Source organism: Myripristis murdjan, chromosome 5, assembly GCF_902150065.1.
Source record: "Myripristis murdjan chromosome 5, fMyrMur1.1, whole genome shotgun sequence".
In the NCBI taxonomy this organism is placed as follows: domain Eukaryota; kingdom Metazoa; phylum Chordata; class Actinopteri; order Holocentriformes; family Holocentridae; genus Myripristis; species Myripristis murdjan.
The window spans coordinates 7,959,090-7,978,486 of record NC_043984.1 but is presented as its reverse complement, the minus strand read 5'-3'; the positions used below and the strand labels follow the sequence as shown (position 1 = coordinate 7,978,486).

Here is a 19,397-nt window from a genome sequence, read left to right as displayed (position 1 = left end):
TTGTAAACATGCAATAAAATATATGTAATGTACTGGGTAGTTTGAGTGCAGATGACCGCTAGTTCAACTGCAAACATAACTCGACTATCGTCATTTTTTGGACTTTCACTTACTGTCACAACTGTCGGTCGTACAGGTAAACGTCGGAGTCTCCTTCTTCTTGGTGTTTGGCCAAAATGCCGGAGTCCCTCAGCAGGTGTGAAAAAAGTTTGTTATTTCCGGTTATTTGTGGTCTCACGCTGGAGGTTGGCCTGAGACGGGAGCCTGCACCGGAAGACGCCTCACGCTGGAGGTCTGCAGCTAGACCCCTCTCCACAAATCTGTCTCCACCTTTTGAAAAACCTTTATAAAAGCTGAAAGTCTACACTTCAATCACGTCTTGATTACTCCATTTCAAATCCACTGTGGTGGTGTGCAAGGGCAACATTATGAATATTGTTTATCTGTCCAAATACTTGTGGACCTAACAGTAAACAAGTAAATAACACATAAATTCGTTTAGGGGAGCGAGGGGTAGAACCTAACGTTTCAGGCCAAAGGCAAAAAATGTAGGATATGTAGGAGTTAGAGAACTCATTTTTTAATACAAGCAACATACACATCTCTGCTACAAATGAACACTTTAACTTTGTTTCTAGAACCTACCATTTCCGTGGAATTTCACCCTAAGTGGAAGGAGAGAAATGTTACAATTTACCCCACAGGTGGGGTAAATTGTTACGAAGGGAGTCTTAGTTGTAACACTTATAGAAAGGTTTGGTTTAACACAGTTTAATTCTTTAATATTATAGGAATATTATAGGGACACTATAGCAATATTGCCATAAAAGTCTTGTGGCCAATAATATAAACGCAGGCCTACAGTACCACAAGTACGCTATGAGTCCCATTTAGGATATTACGAGAAAACTATACGCCTACCATAGGAAATAGCAAAAAATAGGCCTATAATAATAGTAAAAACCCACGCAGATGTGCAGAGTTGTGCGGACTGCAGGGGTAATATCATTCTGTGGATGAATGAATGAATGAATGAATGAATGAATGAATGAATAAAGACAATCAACCCATCCCACATGGGGTTATTCTGACACCACATAAATCATAACTCTGCCTTGTAAGCCTCACGGAAGAAAAAAATCTGTTAATACACTAGTTGGAGTATGTTTCAATATACACTAGCTACTAGAAAGAATACAGCAGAAATCCCATGATGATAGGGGCTCACATGTTGTATCCACACACACATGCTCCACCTTGTGTGTGCTCCACCGTACACACACACACACACACACACACACACAGCTACACTACGTAGCTAACGTTACTCTTATGTTAGTGACAAATATGCAGTTGTTTTTATTGTGGCTTAGTTGTAACACTGCGTTACAACCAACCCCACTGTGTAGTCACTGGTCTCAAACCTGACTAGCACTCGCTATGAGTTAGTTAAATGTTTTGAATCAGTGCTATGTTTTAGGCAACATGATGCTTAATACATTGATGTGAGATTGGATTCGGTGACGCACACACACAGTTCAGTCGTCAAAAAATTAGAAAGGTAAAGAAATTCACTTACTTGGTGGTAAAACACACTTTTACACGTATCTCCTCAAAAATGCAGCCAATTCTCCCCAAAATTCACGCTGGGCTCTCTTATGATCATGTGACGAACTAACCAGAAGCACTTGCCGGTTGACCATGAGCAACTACCTAAAAAGTCCGTGTTACAACTTACCCCGTGTTAGTTTTTACCCCGCGCTCCCCTACTCTGAAAACATTGAAGATATTTATTTTGTAAAAAAAAAAACAAAAAAAAAAAAAACAAAAGTATTTAATGTCAGGCAAAAACAACCACACAGCCTCTTGCTGTTTGCCAGACTAACTTGTGACCGCGGTTAATAAACTATAGTGACTACAATGAATTTGTTACATCGCAACATGCATACAGCTGGCCCTGCAGTTTACAATACAAATCGATTCTCCAGTGGATGCAACAACTGCAAACAGGTGTTTCGTGTGGTTTTATGGGATTACTTAGCCTTCATGATAAAATTTGATGCTGTCCTTTTTATAATAGCGTTGGATGCAGTTGTTGCATCCACTGGGGAATCGATTTGTATTGTAAACTGCAGGGCCCGCTGTATGCATGTTGCTCTGTGTCAAATTCATTGTAGTTGCTTTAGTCTGTTTCCCCCAAATATCTCCCCCAAATAGGATATTTGGGGGAGTGATACCAGCTTGTCCAGGTGGGGAATTGAACCCCCAGTCTTCTGTATGGCAGGCAGAGATACTATCCACTCTGCCGTCAGGGAACAAAGACATTTCTTCTAATTTGTGCTCAGTTGTTCTCCATGCATCTTGATAAGTTACGAAAAAAACTGCTAAGTCTGACCGGTTTGAAAATTGACACACCGCTTTTTCTCCACAAGACACACATTTTTCGAATAGGATAATAAAATAATAATAATAATAATAAGTATTAGTAGTAAGTAACGGCTAGTAACGGCGCATTTTATTGTCAGTAACGGTAATGGCGCTGTAACGGGGAAAACAGTAATTTCATTGATTACTCGTTACTTATAAAAGTAACGCCGTTAGTAATGCCGTTACTCCCATCACTGCTGGATAGCCAGGAAGTGCAGATGCAGTCCTTCAGCAGTTGGATACACTCTGCAGAAATACAGACGAACCAACAGCTTGGAAGACAAACCAAGATCTGGGCGTCCAAGGGTTTCTTCAGCAAGAAATGAGCGCATCCTGATCCGCATGTGCAGGCAAAACTGCCGAATGACAACACACGAGCTTCAGCAGCAGTGGTCAAACCAAACTGGTGTCCAGTGTTCCACCCGCACTGCACGTGGCCAACTTTTAGATCATGGCTTAAGGTCCTACAAGGCTATCAAGAAGCCCCTGATCAATGAGAGACAGGCTAGCCCGGCGTTGTTGGGCCCAGGCACACAAGAACTGGACAGCCAGGAACTGGAAGAAGATTCTGTGGTCAGATGAGTCCAGTTTCCAGCTTTAGTTTTGTGAGTTTTTCTTGTAAACAATAAACAAAAAAATATAATTTGTATTTGTTTGTATCTGTCTAATGCAGCCACACCTTTTGAAACACAAAAAAGATTTTTCCACAAATATTTCATGGTAATATTTGAGATTGTGTAAAATTTTAAGGGTGTCCGAAAACTTTTTTCCACCACTGTATGATCCAAATATACAATGCATGTATGTATACATAATTGTATCATATGTGTGCAAAACAAATACATCTGCTGCATATTCACACTTAAAGTTCTTAATATATGTGGAAAATAAATAATGTAATCCAGTATATGCACATATATGTTACCTTATGTCAGAGACAAAATATTTACTCTACATATTTGCACACATATCCTGAAATATATGTGCTAAACAAATATATCTGCCACATATTCACACTTAAAGTTCTTAATATATGTGGAAAATAAATAATGCAATCTCTACATATTTGCACACATATCCTGAAATATATGTCCAAATATGTGAACTTATATGTCCCATTATTTAATATATATGTTCATATATGGCCATATATCAGATTTGCATATGGGAAAACAGGTGTGCCGAGCTTGTAGAGACATACCCATGAACACTTGAGGCTGTGATTGCTGCCAAAGGTGCTTCAACAAAATATTAAGCCATTACATTTTTACATTTTTAATAAATTTACAGAAATGTCTGAAAACATGTTTTCACTTTGTCATTATGAGCTATTTCGTGTAGATTTTTTAAAAGAAAACTATACTCAAATTGGTTCTGTAATGTAACAAAATGTGGAAAAAGTGAAGCGTTGTGAATACTTTCTGATGGCACTGTATTTCATCTATCCATCCATGCATCTCTTTTTTGATGTTGATAAGATTATATAATGATCACAAAAAGAGAAAATTGACAAAAAGCTGTCTATTGAAATAAATTGTTCTGGAAAAGTCTTAATGGATTCTATGTTGCAAAGCCTTAAATGCAAACCAAGATTTTTTACATGGTATTAATGATAGTTGAAATGAATCATTGAATTTCACTGAACTCAACTGAGGTAGCTAAATCATTACACAGAGAAGATTTATAGTCAGTTAGTCCCGCGACCACATGAGGCTATTTCACCTTGAGGTCCACCTTCCGCAATACTGGCCTGACCTTGATGGTACTGCCAGTCGAACAGGACAGGTACTGTGCCCAGTACTTCCTGAACTTCTCATCCCAACTGATAGCTGCAAGTGATCCACAGATAACCTTGCAAAAGTATGGATTCCATATACACTCACTCCTGGTGGTGGGGGTTTTGGGTTTCATTAGGTTAATTCAGCTTTATGATATTAATGCATCCCAAGCTCCAATATATAGTACATACTTATTGCTGTTGAAACACTGTCACCCAGCTTCTGACTTTGCTTACATTTTGATTTATTGAGTTGAAAGCAGTTTCTCTCACATTATTTGATGCAGCTTTTCATAAACTGACAGAATAACACAAGTTTACATATACACTATTCTAAGGTTGTGCATAGTTAAAAAAGATAAAGTAGTAGATATGTTTTTTTAACTCAATATATTTCCATCTTTTGAAAAAAGCTTGTTTTTCCATGTGGACATAAACCTTGGAACAATCTGTAATTACATAATCCCGTAAATCAGGGATTGCGACTTTTAAAAAAAAAAAAGAAAAAAAAGAAAGAAAGAAAAAAGTTCAGGTATCAGAGCAGCAGGTTTGTCAGGCCACACGGACATGCTCTATTTGAACCTCTTGTGAACTGGTGACACCCTTTTCACCTTTTTAGCTTTACAACACTTACAGGAGAAGTACAGCTTGATGTGGCTGCTAAACCTCTGGTCTCTGACACCATAGATGAGTGGACTGAGGAGACGTGGAAGCACGTTGGTGACCAAGAAGGAGGAGAAGAGGATCTTGGTGCGGCTGGCTGGCAGACGTACGGCCAAAAGGTTGAAGAACGGTGCGACGTAGGACAACATGCAGATTAGGAGTTGGACTCCGTGGAGCAGGATGGTGCTGTGGACCTTTCTGGCTGAGTCCTTGGTGGCAGTGGAAGCCGCCCTGGCAGCAAAGAAGACCTTCAGGTAGGTGATGATCACAGTCAGGAACACAAAGGACAACGTAACAACCTGGAAGACGTGAGGACAGGCAAAATTTTCAGCTGTGACAGAGAGATTAGACAAGTATGATTCACTTCACCCTGACACCTTTTTGTTTGGTGAAATATAAATGTGAGCTGCAGTTGATCTATTATGAATGATCCACCTGGACAACCACCCTGTGAGCCTTGTGTTCGGGGGTGTTGTACAAGTAACTGCTGTGACAAATGACTCTCTTTGAGAAGACAAGCATGGGCCGTTTGACAAGCAAGAAGAAGACATCTGTTAGGGCATTGATTGAGGAGATGGCCCATATCAGTCCAATCAGAATGTAGGTTCGCCGCACCGTACAGATCTGGGTGTGGTGAAGAGGTCGGCAGACAGCGATGTACCGTTCGATTGCCATGCCAGCCAGGTTCAGAGGGTTATTCCTGGATAAAGGGAGACAGTAAGAACAACAACACTGATAATTTGTATAGCACTTTTTAATTCTGAGTTACTGTGTGAGATGATTTACGTACAATAAAAAGTTAAAGGCCTTGACAGGCAGGAATTATGAGTGGGGTAATAGATCATGAGAGGAGGATACAATGGTACAAAAGCTTGTTTTTAAGCAAGGACACACACTTAATGTGCACCTGTGTTCTGTAGATTTAAATTTCAGATTTAAATTTGCAGATTTATTTTATTTCAATTTATTTTATCTTATTTATTTTGGGATGGGGGTGGGATTCAAAATAAACTGTTGTGGAAGTAGCCTAATAACTTTGTTTCAGTAATGGAGTGCAGAGGAGGAGCCTGTCATCCAGCCAATATAGAAATTTAGAAAGCCCATACCAAGAACTAACAAGAGGCTGTAACCTGTATGGTGGAAAGACTTTTAATAGTGTAAAGCCCTTTGAGACTGCAGACAGTGATACTGGACTCTAAATAAAGCTGGACTTCACTGACACAGCACACTTTACAGCAAAAATATGTGTAATATTGCTTAATGTACCTTTAATATGGTGACATTAGCATTGCTGCCATTGACAAACAGGACCACCACATTACCAGCCTCAGCACTGCATTTTATAATCCATGCAACACGTTCAGATTCACAGTGAAATCTGCCCTGTTTCTTCATAGCATGAATGGAAATTGCTCTCTGGGGCAAAAATTACAAAGCATTACTGCTACATAACCTGACCAGTTCTGATGAAGCTTGAAGTGTGATGCATTTTGTTACTGATTGGCTTAAAGGGGATGACTGTGTCATTTTTGGGAATTACCATGTAAACTAGTAAATAAATACTAGCACTAACAATACCACTGATGTTATATAGAAACTACCAGTCATCTTGACCACAGTCGCATCTATTCATGGTAATTTATTTATTTTTTTTTTATTCTCCAAGATTAGTAGACCACTTCTGTATTTTTTTCAAAGCCCCCCCCCCAAACACACACACACACACACACACACACACACACACACACACACACACCACCAACACCAACACAAACACACATACACATACACACACACACACACACACACACACACACACACACACACCCCTACTTGTTCGTGATGATCACTATGAGCAACAAGACGCAGCAGGTACCAAAGCCCAGGGGAACACTGTAGGTCAAGATGTGCAGCATCACACAAGCTGTGAGCATGATAATGTCGTTGATCACCAGATGGACGTACAGCACATACCTGGAGGAAAGGCCAGAGGTAAAACATGGAAACAGAAAGATGAAAAAGGAGGATGGAATAAGAGAAAGGAAAAATGGAAAGAAAGTGAAGAAAGTGGAGGGAAGGCAATAAGAAGAAAGAGGCTGAATGAGGAGAACGTAAATGAAAGGCAGGGCAGATAAAGTTTGCACATCTTATTTTTGTAGGTCCAGTTGAAACAAGAAGGGTATCACAATAAGAGCCAGATCATAAGAGCATGTGGCCAAAATTCATGAGCCCCACTCCACAGCACACAACACCTCAACACTTTTTTTTTCTTCTCATTGCACCTCTTTGGCTCCGAAGTGATGAGAGTATTTCCCTTTATTTTCCACATTGTTTAGCTCTAATTTAAATATTGACAGTACATTTCAATATGTCCCACATAGTGTTGGAACGCCTCAAATTGTAAAGAAATTGAAGAGTCGATGAAACAAACTGTCATAACATCGTAAAGAAGAGTCCTCTCAGCCTGTATATTGTTCAGTGAGTTGATTCTGTATTTAAGATTCATACATAACAGCAAAATAATGTCAGATACATGCACACAGCCAAGGAAAGACACAGCACACAGGCCTTTCTTACCTGGGGTCTCGCTGGAAGACCTGGCTCTTGAAGTAGATGTGTACGAAGAAGCCATTGATGCAGTTGATGATGAGGCCGAGGGCAAAGGTGATGAAGTTTTTTGCGAAAGCATCACTGAAGCTATCCAGACGTCCAGTCAAGTTCATACTGCACCTCAGCCCACTTTGTTCTGGCAGAACAAACTCAGTTAAAGCTCAGCTCTGGAACCAAAATCCATAGATTTTAAAGAGGAAAAAAAACATTTTCAGTACAGCGTGATAGTCAAATGAATGAAAGTTTAATTTCAGGACTGCCGGAATCAGTGGATTGTGGCTATGTTCACTGGTTTTGTTGAAATGCCTCCATGCAGGTGTATACTGACAAATGTTATCAAAGTTTCAACACAATCAGTCACAATGATGACAAAAACAATAATGCTGCAATTATCTGTTAAACATTAATGTTCTTCTAATTTTAGTCTTCTCTAATCTTTCTCTGTTTAATATAAATGTACGATGTAATAAAGGATAATATCAAAGAATGTTTTCTGAATAAGCCTCAAGGTCCTGACTTCATTAAAATGGCTTGATCCTAAAACAGTACATTCAGTACACGGTGACATACACAGTCCCTGTAAAAGACTACAAGTTAGTGTGAGCTGTAACCTCAGTACAATACAGTGAAACTAAATCATTATGCACTTTCATCTCCTACTTTAAAGCTACAGCACATAAACAACACATTTCAAGTCTTTTCACATTAAAACAATCTACTACTTTGAAGCAAAGTCATTTGGCAGCTCCGTGGATGCTATGTGTTTTATAGGACTATCAAAAGCATATGACTTATTACTTACTCATCAAATGATATCCAATTTAAATGAGCAAACACACTTTTCTGACTTACGTCGATGTGCCAGCCTGGTTGACTAGATGACACATGGAAGAGATGCTGGATTATATAGATTTCCTGCACTCATTTAAAAGTGAGATGGGATTATCTACTGGGAAATATGGAAGGGAGAAAGAGAGAGGATGACGTGGAGATGTAGATACGGACAGAGGAAAGAGTATCTCTAAAGACTGAAATTTTTGGTTTCTGTGTTTTTATACATTTTTCAGCCTCCGGAATGACTTTAATCTGACAAAAAACTTACAATCACATTACCTGCAGTGAGATTATTGTAATTCTGTGAGCTTTCTTCAATCTTTTAATCATCTTTTAATCACTGGTGAAAAGAGTACCAGAATGTCATTACACTTAAAATCAGTAAAAGTCACTGACCTACTCAAGCAGAGGACATCGTTACATGTGATCTTTGGGATTCTATGTAGACGACCGAACAGAGAGGACGACATGCAGCAAAGAGCCCATACTGGATTCAAACCCGGGCCGCTGCAGTAAGGTCTCAGCCTCCACTTCTTGTTCTCATTTGTTGACTGTTTCCTTCTTGCAAATGGCCCCAAAATTTCATAAATCATGCAACTCATGGAGGAAGAACTGGGTAGTTAGCATGAGCAGTGATAGATAGCTACCATGGCTAAAGAGGCCTAGACCAACCTACAGAAATTTAAACTACATGAACAAAAAAATGCAAGTATAAGGAAGTCACAATAGCAAGGTATTCTTAATTGTTTTGCTCCAGGGTGCTGAATCGGAACGCCAGTCTTTTAATTACATGATAGGTTCTTTTAACATGTGGAATCCCTCAATTCATTAGCAGGGTATACACTGTATTCAGTACATACAGTACAGGCCAAAAGTTTGGACACACCTTCTCATTCAATGCGTTTTCTTTATTTTCATGACTCTTTACATTGTAGATTCTAACTGAAGGCATCAAAACTATGAATGAACACATGTGGAGTTATGTACTTAACAAAAAAAGGTGAAATAACTGAAAACATGTTTTATATTCTAGTTTCTTCAAACTAGCCACCCTTTGCTCTGATTACTGCTTTGCACACTCTTGGCATTCTCTCGATGAGCTTCAAGAGGTAGTCACCTGAAATGGTTTTCCAACAGTCTTGAAGGAGTTCCCAGAGGTGTTTAGCACTTGTTGGCCCCTTTACCTTCACTCTGCGGTCCAGCTCACCCCAAACCATCTCGACTGGGTTCAGGTCCGGTGACTGTGGAGGCCAGGTCATCTGCCGCAGCACTCCATCACTCTCCTTCTTGGTCAAATAGCCCTTACACAGCCTGGAGGTGTGTTTGGGCTCATTGTCCTGTTGAAAAATAAATGATCGTCCAACTAAATGCCAACCGGATGGGATGGCATGTCGCTGCAGGATGCTGTGGTAGCCATGCTGGTTCAGTGTGCCTTCAGTTTTGAATAAATCCCCAACAGTGTCACCAGCAAAACACCCCCACACCATCACACCTCCTCCTCCATGCTTCACAGTGGGAACCAGGCATGTGGAATCCATCCGTTCACCTTTTCTGCGTCTCACAAAGACACAGCGGTTGGAACCAAAGATCTCAAATTTGGACTCATCAGACCAAAGCACAGATATCCACTGGTCTAATGTCCATTCCTTGTGTTTCTTGGCCCAAACAAATCTCTTCTGCTTGTTGCCTCTCCTTAGCAGTGGTTTCCTAGCAGCTATTTGACCATGAAGGCCTGATTGGCGCAGTCTCCTCTTAACAGTTGTTCTAGAGATGGGTCTGCTGCTAGAACTCTGTGTGGCATTTATCTGCTCTCTGATCTGAGCAGCTGTTAACTTGCGATTTCTGAGGCTGGTGACTCGGATGAACTTGTCCTCAGAAGCAGAGGTGACTCTTGGTCTTCCTTTCCTGGGTCGGTCCTCATGTGTGCCAGTTTCGTTGTAGCGCTTGATGGTTTTTGCGACTCCACTTGGGGACACATTTAAAGTTTTTGCAATTTTCCGGACTGACTGACCTTCATTTCTTAAAGTAATGATGGCCACTCGTTTTTCTTTAGTTAGCTGATTGGTTCTTGCCACAATATGAATTTTAACAGTTGTCCAATAGGGCTGTCGGCTGTGTAGTAACCTGACTTCTGCACAACACAACTGATGGTCCCAACCCCATTGATAAAGCAAGAAATTCCACTAATTAACCCTGATAAGGCACACCTGTGAAGTGAAAACCATTTCAGGTGACTACCTCTTGAAGCTCATCGAGAGAATGCCAAGAGTGTGCAAAGCAGTAATCAGAGCAAAGGGTGGCTGTTTGAAGAAACTAGAATATAAAACATGTTTTCAGTTATTTCACCTTTTTTTGTTAAGTACATAACTCCACATGTGTTCATTCATAGTTTTGATGCCTTCAGTGAGAATCTACAATGTAAATAGTCATAAAAATAAAGAAAACGCATTGAATGAGAAGGTGTGTCCAAACTTTTGGCCTGTACTGTACATCACATGCCCTGCGACGCAGTGTGTGTTTTATTTATATTGTGCAAAGTGCTTGATACTTGACCAAGTAGTAGTATATTTCATCCATCCATCCATGCATGTCTTTTTTGATGTTGATGAGATTATATAATGATCACAATAAAAGAGAAAATTGACAAAAGCTGGAAAAGTCTTCATGGATTCTATATTGCAAAGCCTTGGTGCAAACCAAGTTTCGTTTACATGGTATTAATGATAGTAATTGAATTTCACTGAACTCAACTGACTGAACTGAACTCTGTGTAAGCTAAATCATTACACAGAGAAGATTTATAGTCAGTTGGTCCCGTGACCACATGAGGCTATTTCACCTTGACGTCCACCTTCCGCAATACCGGCCTGACCTTGCTGGTACTGCCAGTCGAACAGGCCAGGTACCGCGCCCAGTACTTCCTGAACTTCTCATCCCGAAACCCGTAAATCATGGGACTGAGGAAGCGCGGGATGATGTAGACAAGTAGGAAGAAGATGTAGCGGATCTCCAGGCTCAGGTGGGGGAAGAGGGAGATGAGAGCCGCCTGAAGGGAGGGAACCACAAAGGCAAGCATGCACAGCAGTAGCTGAAACACAAGGAGCAGGGTGGAACAGGAACATGAACATAAGAAGTATATTATGATCTCCAGGGGACAGAACATCCTATGTTTCAGTGACTATAACAATTTATGCACAGAGCAGCATCTTAATTCTGAGGCTGGAGCAGGTGCTATGCTTTTGACACATATTACTTTTTCAGTTTACTTAAATTTGTCATGCCCAAATATTACAAAACAAACACATGAAACATTATGTTACACTAAACATCAACTTACTGAACGATATACAGGCTGAGAGGACTCTTCTTTACGGTGTTATGACACAGTTTGTTTCATCGACTCTTCAATTTCTGTACAATTTGAGGCGTTCTAACACTATGTGGGACATATTGAAGTGTAGTGTCAATATTTAAATTAGAGCTAAACAATGTGGAAAATAAAAGCAAATACTCTCATCACTTCGGACCCAAAATCCAGACTAATTCCATTCTTTTAAGGGGGTTAACAAATCCTTAAGGCAGAGAAAGGAAAGTTTGATTGCAGAATTTACAAATTGAAGCTGCTGAATAAAATCAGTTCCTTACCCCCAATGGCAGTGAAAAACATGACAAACTGTTTTTGTTGACTTTTTTCAGTGATTGTGGCCTATAATCCACAATGCCCATGGAAACTATCAACACTGAACTGTGTTTGTATTGTATTTTTACTGTATTTACTTAAAAAACAAACAAACAAACAAACAAAAAAACAGACATTCATTTCATACTTGCAACTTAAAATGTGCGTTATCCCCACCCAACTACAGAGCAGGGTTATCCCTAATTTTGGGTGATATCCCCAAAAAGTCAGAGTCAAGGTCTGCAGTTTGAATTGAGGTTACAACAAAAGCAACAGTTTTAATCAAAACTAGGCTGTAAGTGTTATGAAGACATTAACCCTGAACTTTCAAGAGTAGACTCTTAACCCATTGCTAACTGGGTTAAGCATAACCTTAGCCCTGGTTTACAGCAAGCCCAGGGCTAAGGTTAGCCTGGGACTAACAAATGCATGTGTGAAAAGGGCTTTAATTTCACTTCAAGAAATACTGACCTGAACTCCATGAAGCACTACAGTGTTCCTGGCCCTGTTCACTGAGGCTAGACCTGTGGACGCAGCGCGAGCAGTCAGCATGATCTTACAGTAGGTGTACAGCAGCGTGAGTGCCACGAAGGAGAAGTAGGTCCCATCAAAAACACAGTTCTTGTAGTAGATGGAGCGGTCACGGAAGAGGAGTGAGTGGTCGCAGAAGATGGAGGAGTGGAAGAAGCTTGCAGGCTCCTTGATGATGGTGATGAGGAGATCAGTGATGGGAGGTGTGGCGGTGAGGATGAGGATGATCCCGATGAGGAGGAGGGTACGAGGAATGGTGCATATCTGACCATAGTGCAGGGGGAAGCAGATGGAGATGTAGCACTCCACGGCCATGCCTGCCAAGATGAGGGGGGTGGAGCGGGTGGTCAGCACCGCTGTCATGATCTGAAGGAGAAAGTGATCATGTCATGGTGATGAGAGGAATGGAGATGACCGGCAGTGAAAGAGAGAGTAAAAGAAAGAAGATGACTACTACAGGGAAGAGGAAAAGAAAAAGGGTGCCAGAGAAAGAAACAACCAGTTTTCCAGAATGAAGAGATCCTGGCAATCTTTATGATTGCCAGGATCACCGAGAACAGGGAGATGGGGTTCCCCCCAGGAGCTAGGCCTGGTAGGAGAGGGACTGGCAAGCACAATGTGAAACAACAATGTGGGGCCACCCTCCCTTGGGCTCACTATCTGTGGGAGGAAGCCAGCTTCATAGATTTCCCAACCAAAAAAGTAATCCAATTAATCCCACAGGAGCTTTGTTAGAGTAAAATATTTGCTAATTTCCAAAAAAAAATCCCTCTTTTGTTTTCAAGCTATAAACCACCAATGTAGGGGCTGAGATCAACAACAAGGGGCACAATACATGGTATAGTCTGTGCTGATTGACTGAATCTCTGAACTGAGGGTCTTGACAGCTTTTGTGTGCGTGTGTGTGTGTGTGTTTGTGTGTGTGTGTGTGTGTGTGTGTGTGTGTGTGTGTGTGTGTGTGAGTGAGTGAGAGAGAGAGAGAGAGAGAGAGAGAGAGAGAGAGAGAGAGAACTCACTGCACATTTATTCATTTGGCATATTTTCTGCCAGACATTTTGGCTGATGATATTTTCCTCTGTGAGACAACTGCACTTTATAACCAGCCAGCCTTCACCAGCTAACTTAAACCAAGACCCAATTTTGAATTGAACTGAAGTTGTGGAAAATGAATGGATGGAATCTTTAAGTCGTTATAGTGCAGTTTTACTGTCTTGCTCAAGGGCACTTTCTTCTTGTTAAGCACTTTGAAAGTAAGGCAAGTTTTGAAAAATGCCACTATAACAAAGATATTATTCATTACATTTTTTTTTTTTTTTTAGCATAAGGGTTTGATAGTCTTGGAAATCATTAGCCAGAAAGTGCAAACTCACTTTGTGTGCATGCTGAATATTAGTGTAGTACAGCCAAATGTTCCTAGATGGCGCCAAAGGACTGTTTTTCACTGGTTTGACCACATTTTAACAAATTCACCCAGCTTGTGTGCTAATTGAAATTGCCCATACAATTGCCAAAACAGGTATTCTGATTTTAATCCTGTGCATCCTGTGTAATCCTGGGCAGATAAATGTCACATCTGAATAATTGCTTTGTGAAGCAGGTGCACTGTTCGAACTAGAGACCTCTCATATATCGAACAGTCTTTACACCAACCCTGAGGTAACAGTACAAAGCCTAACTCAAAGTCTAACAACCTCCCAGTAGCATTCATTTCAGCTCTGCTTTTAATTGTAGTGAATCTCTAAAATGCAAAAATAAATGACTTACCAGCAGGCAGCAGACAGAGGCATGGATCTGCCTAAATATGTAGCTGACCACATAGAGAGCTGTAACCAGGGTTAGCTGCAGAGTGTCATTAATCACCATATAGATGAACATGATGTAGCGTGGATGTTCATAGAAGAAACTAGAGATGGAGACAGATGATAGTGCTGTGTATGTATCTGCATATTGACAATAGTCGTGTTGCAATGTCAGGTCACAGTTACAGTAAGTTACAGCTGACAGTGAGTCAAACTTAGTGGTGATGGTTCAGGATACACTGATACTACAGATGTGATGTTAGCCTTGAGAAGTAAATGTGTGTGTCCACAAACTCCCTGTATGATTGTGTTAATATAATGTGTAACATGTGTCACAGTCACCAAAATTGGAGGCTAGTTTCAGATTGGAGCTGGTAGTGCTCATTTATACTTGCTATTTGTGTGAGATCTTGTGAGAAAGGGGGTTAGGTTTTGACTTTAGGATTATAATTGGTATTGTAAAATGAAGGCTTGGCTTTTGGAGTGAGTTCAGTTGGAACTTTTGTTTTGAAAGCAGCCAGGTGTATTTTATATTGTGTATTTAATTGTGATGTGACCAGTGGATTTTAGCTCTAATGAAAGGGTAAGTGGTTTAGTAGGATTTTTTTTTAGCATGTGATATTTGTATTCTCTTGTGCTATACTACTGCTCTGTTGTGAAATAAACAGGTATCCTTTTCAAAATTTGCCTCCTCACAAAGCAGCATATATGTAATATATTAGTGTTGATAAAGAATAACAACCAATCGGTCAATCACGATGAGGCTTAAGGATGAAGTGTAGAGTGAAGATTTGGGTTTAAGATTAATATTAGAATTAGGATTCACTTTAAATTTGGTTAATGTTAGGCATGCAGCAATGAGGATTTAGTCTAGGATTAAAGGTTAAAGAGTGCATTTTGTCAGAGGTCCTCACAAGTCTAGTGAAGCATATATGTATGTGTTTGTTTTATTGTGTGCATTTCCCTTGTGACCTTGTTACCTGTGTCGTAGAAAGGTATGGACCATGCTGCCGTTGATGATACTGAGGGCCAGCCATACCAGCATGGCCACTATGTTCTTGGTCAGAGCATTGGAGAAGCTGTCTTTCGGTACACTGGCAATGCCCCCTGTCAGTGAAGAACTGATATTTCCCATTAACAGGTCCAGAGGGCCAGAGGAGGTGGAGTTGAGCATCATCAAGCATCAGCATCAGTCTGAGGGAATACAGGATTGAAATCAGATAATGCAACACACAGTATTATGTATTTTGTTATAATTACTGAAATATTTTTACAACAAATAAATAAACAGAGAAAGCCATGGTGAACAAGTAAGTAAAAATAATAGAAAATCATGTTGACTGTTGATGAATTGATTACAATTGCAAGGCAAAAAGTACACACTTACAATCACAAATAACCACATCAGGAAGCCATGGCTCAAAACACCTCAGAGTTTGCTTGAGTCCTTAAAAATGAAGCTGTGAAAGATGCAGTAAAACCAGGGGGATTTCATTAAATGTCAAGTGTAGCACTATTTTCTAAAATGTCAACTGTTCAAAAAATATGAAAAAAAAAAAAAAAAAAAAAAAAAATCCCTCTTTTTTGCTTGAGCAGCATTCATTTTCAGTTATATCCAGTAGGTGTTAACAAGGTCTAATAAAACTAAAACCTGGGAGAATTTTTTCAATTTATGGAGAAGCAAGTAATGCTTCACCTGCAGTTTAAACATCCCAAGTTATCTGTGGCATGTTTGGCAACACTTGCTTACAAGGCAGTAACACATATTTAAAAGATTATCAATCATACACTTACTTGTTCCTGCATGCTTGTAAACTAGTTACAAATATGTTAATACATTTATGTGTTCACTAATCTTTACAAATAAGTGAACATCTACAAATGATTAATACATTGTAAATATTATAAGAAAAATTATATATGTATATATATATATATATATATATTTATATATATATATATGTTACATGTAAGTAATTATCTGACACTAACCCTTTACCTAACCGTGATTCATCTGTAAATAGTTATGTAGGAACTGTACTAAATATGTATATGAATATCTTATGAATCATTTAAGGAACATTATTGTTCAGTGTTACCCTCTCTGTGCTGTCAGTATAGCACCATGACCACAAGACAAAACAATTTGGAATAAAAATCAAACCTGACTGCATTCACAGAAAATAAAACAGCTCTGCACCATGAAGCTTTGACTTACCTGTTGAGCCACTGACTCAGTGTCAGTGACCACTGCTAAAAGGCTGTTGTCTCATATATATGTAGATCTATCTGGATGTATGTGTGTGTGTAGGCGTGTGTCTGTGTGTGTATAGTGGTTGGGGTGAGGTGGGGGGCCATACTTCATGATGTCACCACTTATTGTATGGATACCTGTAATGAGCATCAGGAGACTTCTGGCCACTTAGCCAGTCAGGAAACAGAACAGCAGAAAAACAAGAAAGGCTGACTGTAAACAACTGATGTTTAATTGGCAGGCCTACGTATTTGTTATGTGGCTTAAAGGCTGTTTGTACCACAAACATGTTTGGAAATACATTAATAATATGTATAATTAATTAATTAATCCCCCACCCCAACCCCCAAACGGTTTGATGCAATTTTATGCATGTTTCAATTATCCAAAATTTCAGATATCAGAAATATCCAAATGGACAAACACGATTTACTGCAACTATAAAACCACATAAAGAATCCTTGCCTGAATAAAGCACAATAATTGACTCAGCAGTCTGAAACACAGAGTTATCATAATATGCTACATCATTTCATGGACCATGTACCATCTTCGTCCAGCAGTTGTGGTTCAAGGAGTGGCCGTGGGTGAGTCATTTTGTCCCCCATGTTGTCCCTGAAAGACTGAACAATGACCTGCAAAACATTTCACTAGACACTCCAGTTTCCTCCAAACTTGGACCCCGGTCGACTGCCACTCAACTTACGATTCCGCCTGCAGCTCAGCCTAACACTCAGCCAATTAGGCTTGGTTTTATCCATCTTCAGCCAGCCAATTCTGAAACAGTTCCATCCTGCCAGCCCTGAGAGGTCCATGAAGCCACCAGTTTGCCAGCAATGCTAGCCAACAGCATGCCAGCCTCCAGCATGCTAGCCGCCTGTATGCTAGCCAGCAGCCTAGCTTCAAGCCCCCAGCTCCTGTGCTACAGCAACAGGCTCAGCAGCCCCAGTTTCCTGTGCTTCAACAGCAGCGGCCCCAGTCTCATGAGCTGCAGCAGCTCCCTGTTGCTAATGCTGCTGCACCTGTCCCAGCTCCTCGTGCCCATGCTGCTGCCCCAGCCCCAGTTCTTAGAACCAAAGCCCTAGTCCCTGTTCCAAGAGCCCAAGCAACTACTGATCCCACTGGCTCATCAGTTGTCATGACTGCCCAACAGCCCCTTGTCAATGCTGCTCATCTTCATGGCCAGCCTGCAGAGTGGGGTCCACTCACACTGCCACCATCTAGGGAGGTTCAGCCTTGGCCACCGGCACTGGGGGTGGCTCCAACCTTTATGTCGCCTCCCTGGCTCCAAGCGCTCTGGCCATCCACCTGAGTGCCGCCTCATCCTTGGTCATCTGCCCTTCGGCTGTCCACCAGACTTCTGCCCTGAACACCTGACTTCTGCCCTGACTTCTGTCTTCATCTTTTGTTTGTATTTACACAAGTAAAAACTATCGATATTGTGTGTGAGTGTGTGTTCACTCACATTCATTGCAGTAAATAGTTACACAGCAGGGTGTGACCACAGCATCAGTCATCAGCTCACTGCAGGCTGAACACAGCAGTTCATCAGGGATCGGGTCAGAGTGATCAGGTCAGAGTGATCCTGAACAGGCGACAGCTCACGAGGAACAAATGGAGGACATGCCTTCTTTCCTCATATACATGCCTCCCTGTATTGAAATCTGTAACACAGATTTTATTTTATTTATTTTTTTTAAATAAGAGAAAGGGTAACCACTAAAACCAAAATAAAAGCCTTAGTGACAAGCATTTGTGTGCCTTTGTGCATATATCCTAATGAGATATGAAAACAAACAAAATTGATGTTAAGGGCTTGGGATAGGAATAGATACAGGATTGAGGTTTTGGAAGCTGTGATATAATTTTAAGTTCACTTCAAGTTAAATTTGCAGTCAGTCCAAATAAACTTTTACAAAGCATACTTTGGGATGAAACCTGGTCAGAATGTAAATTTCCAGTGTTTGTGTGAGTGTGTGTAACAAATCTATAGCAGCAGTGACATACTCTCCAGAGCTGGTTAACACGGCTCCCGTGGTGCCAGGCTCTACTTTAACCATGAAGCTTTTAGGATTGCCTTTACAAATTCTTATGGGCTTGGGGAGTTCCCCGTTCTTGTGCTGGATCCAAAAACAGAAACAAAAAGATTAAATCAAATGCAAAATGGTATTCAAAAATGATTTCAGCTGCACTGTCTTGTGTTGTTACAGGTGGCATATGGTGGACTCTGTATGTAATGATTACCATCTGCATGGGGCAGTCACGTTTTGTCATGTTTTGGTCAAGCTTTCCACAGCAGAAGCACAAATAGTGAGCAGGTGGCGGTCCAACTGTCTTGGAGTAACTAGCAAGTACAGAATGGATTAAACAACCACAGCCGGATTATGAGGGTGGAGTATGTGTCATTTTACAGATAATTATATGGTCGAAACCACGTGGGACTAGAATCATTGTTTAGTGCATGTGGGTGTATATATACTGACTGACTGAGTTGAACTGAGAGGTCATGGCTTTAATCTGTCCTCCTCTGATGCATTTGCATTAGCCAGGTGTTTCTAAAACACAAAAACAGAGATATGACAACAGAAAAAAAGGTTATCAACATACAGAGAAGTAAAAAATATTTTCTGGAAAAACAAATAAAATTTAAGAGAAATCTGACATTGACATACTGACATATTGCCAGCACACACTCAAAGTACCTTGTGGAGTTGGTCCAGGGACAAAAGGTTGGATGAAGCATTCTGCAGTAGAATCAAAGAACAGACACTAAGAGGCACTTTCCCAGACAGGGATCAAGCTTAGTCGCAGACTAAAATGGCC

General features: G+C 40.5%; 1 protein-coding gene and 1 pseudogene across 1 annotated transcript; both read right to left on the bottom strand.

Moving 5' to 3' along the window:
• Positions 1-4,776: 4,776 nt before the first annotated feature.
• Positions 4,777-8,798, bottom strand: LOC115359967 (odorant receptor 131-2-like). Its single transcript, XM_030052677.1, has 6 exons — positions 8,708-8,798; positions 8,330-8,423; positions 7,445-7,613; positions 6,701-6,841; positions 5,303-5,567; positions 4,777-5,166 (listed from the first exon to the last, which is right to left on the bottom strand). The coding sequence occupies exons 3-6, from the start codon at positions 7,588-7,590 to the stop codon at positions 4,777-4,779; spliced, it is 942 nt and encodes a 313-aa protein (XP_029908537.1). The 5' UTR covers positions 7,591-7,613; positions 8,330-8,423; positions 8,708-8,798.
• Positions 8,799-11,141: 2,343 nt separating this feature from the next.
• On the bottom strand, positions 11,142-17,182 carry LOC115359202 (odorant receptor 131-2-like; annotated as a pseudogene).
• Between the last annotated feature and the right edge of the window lie 2,215 nt (positions 17,183-19,397).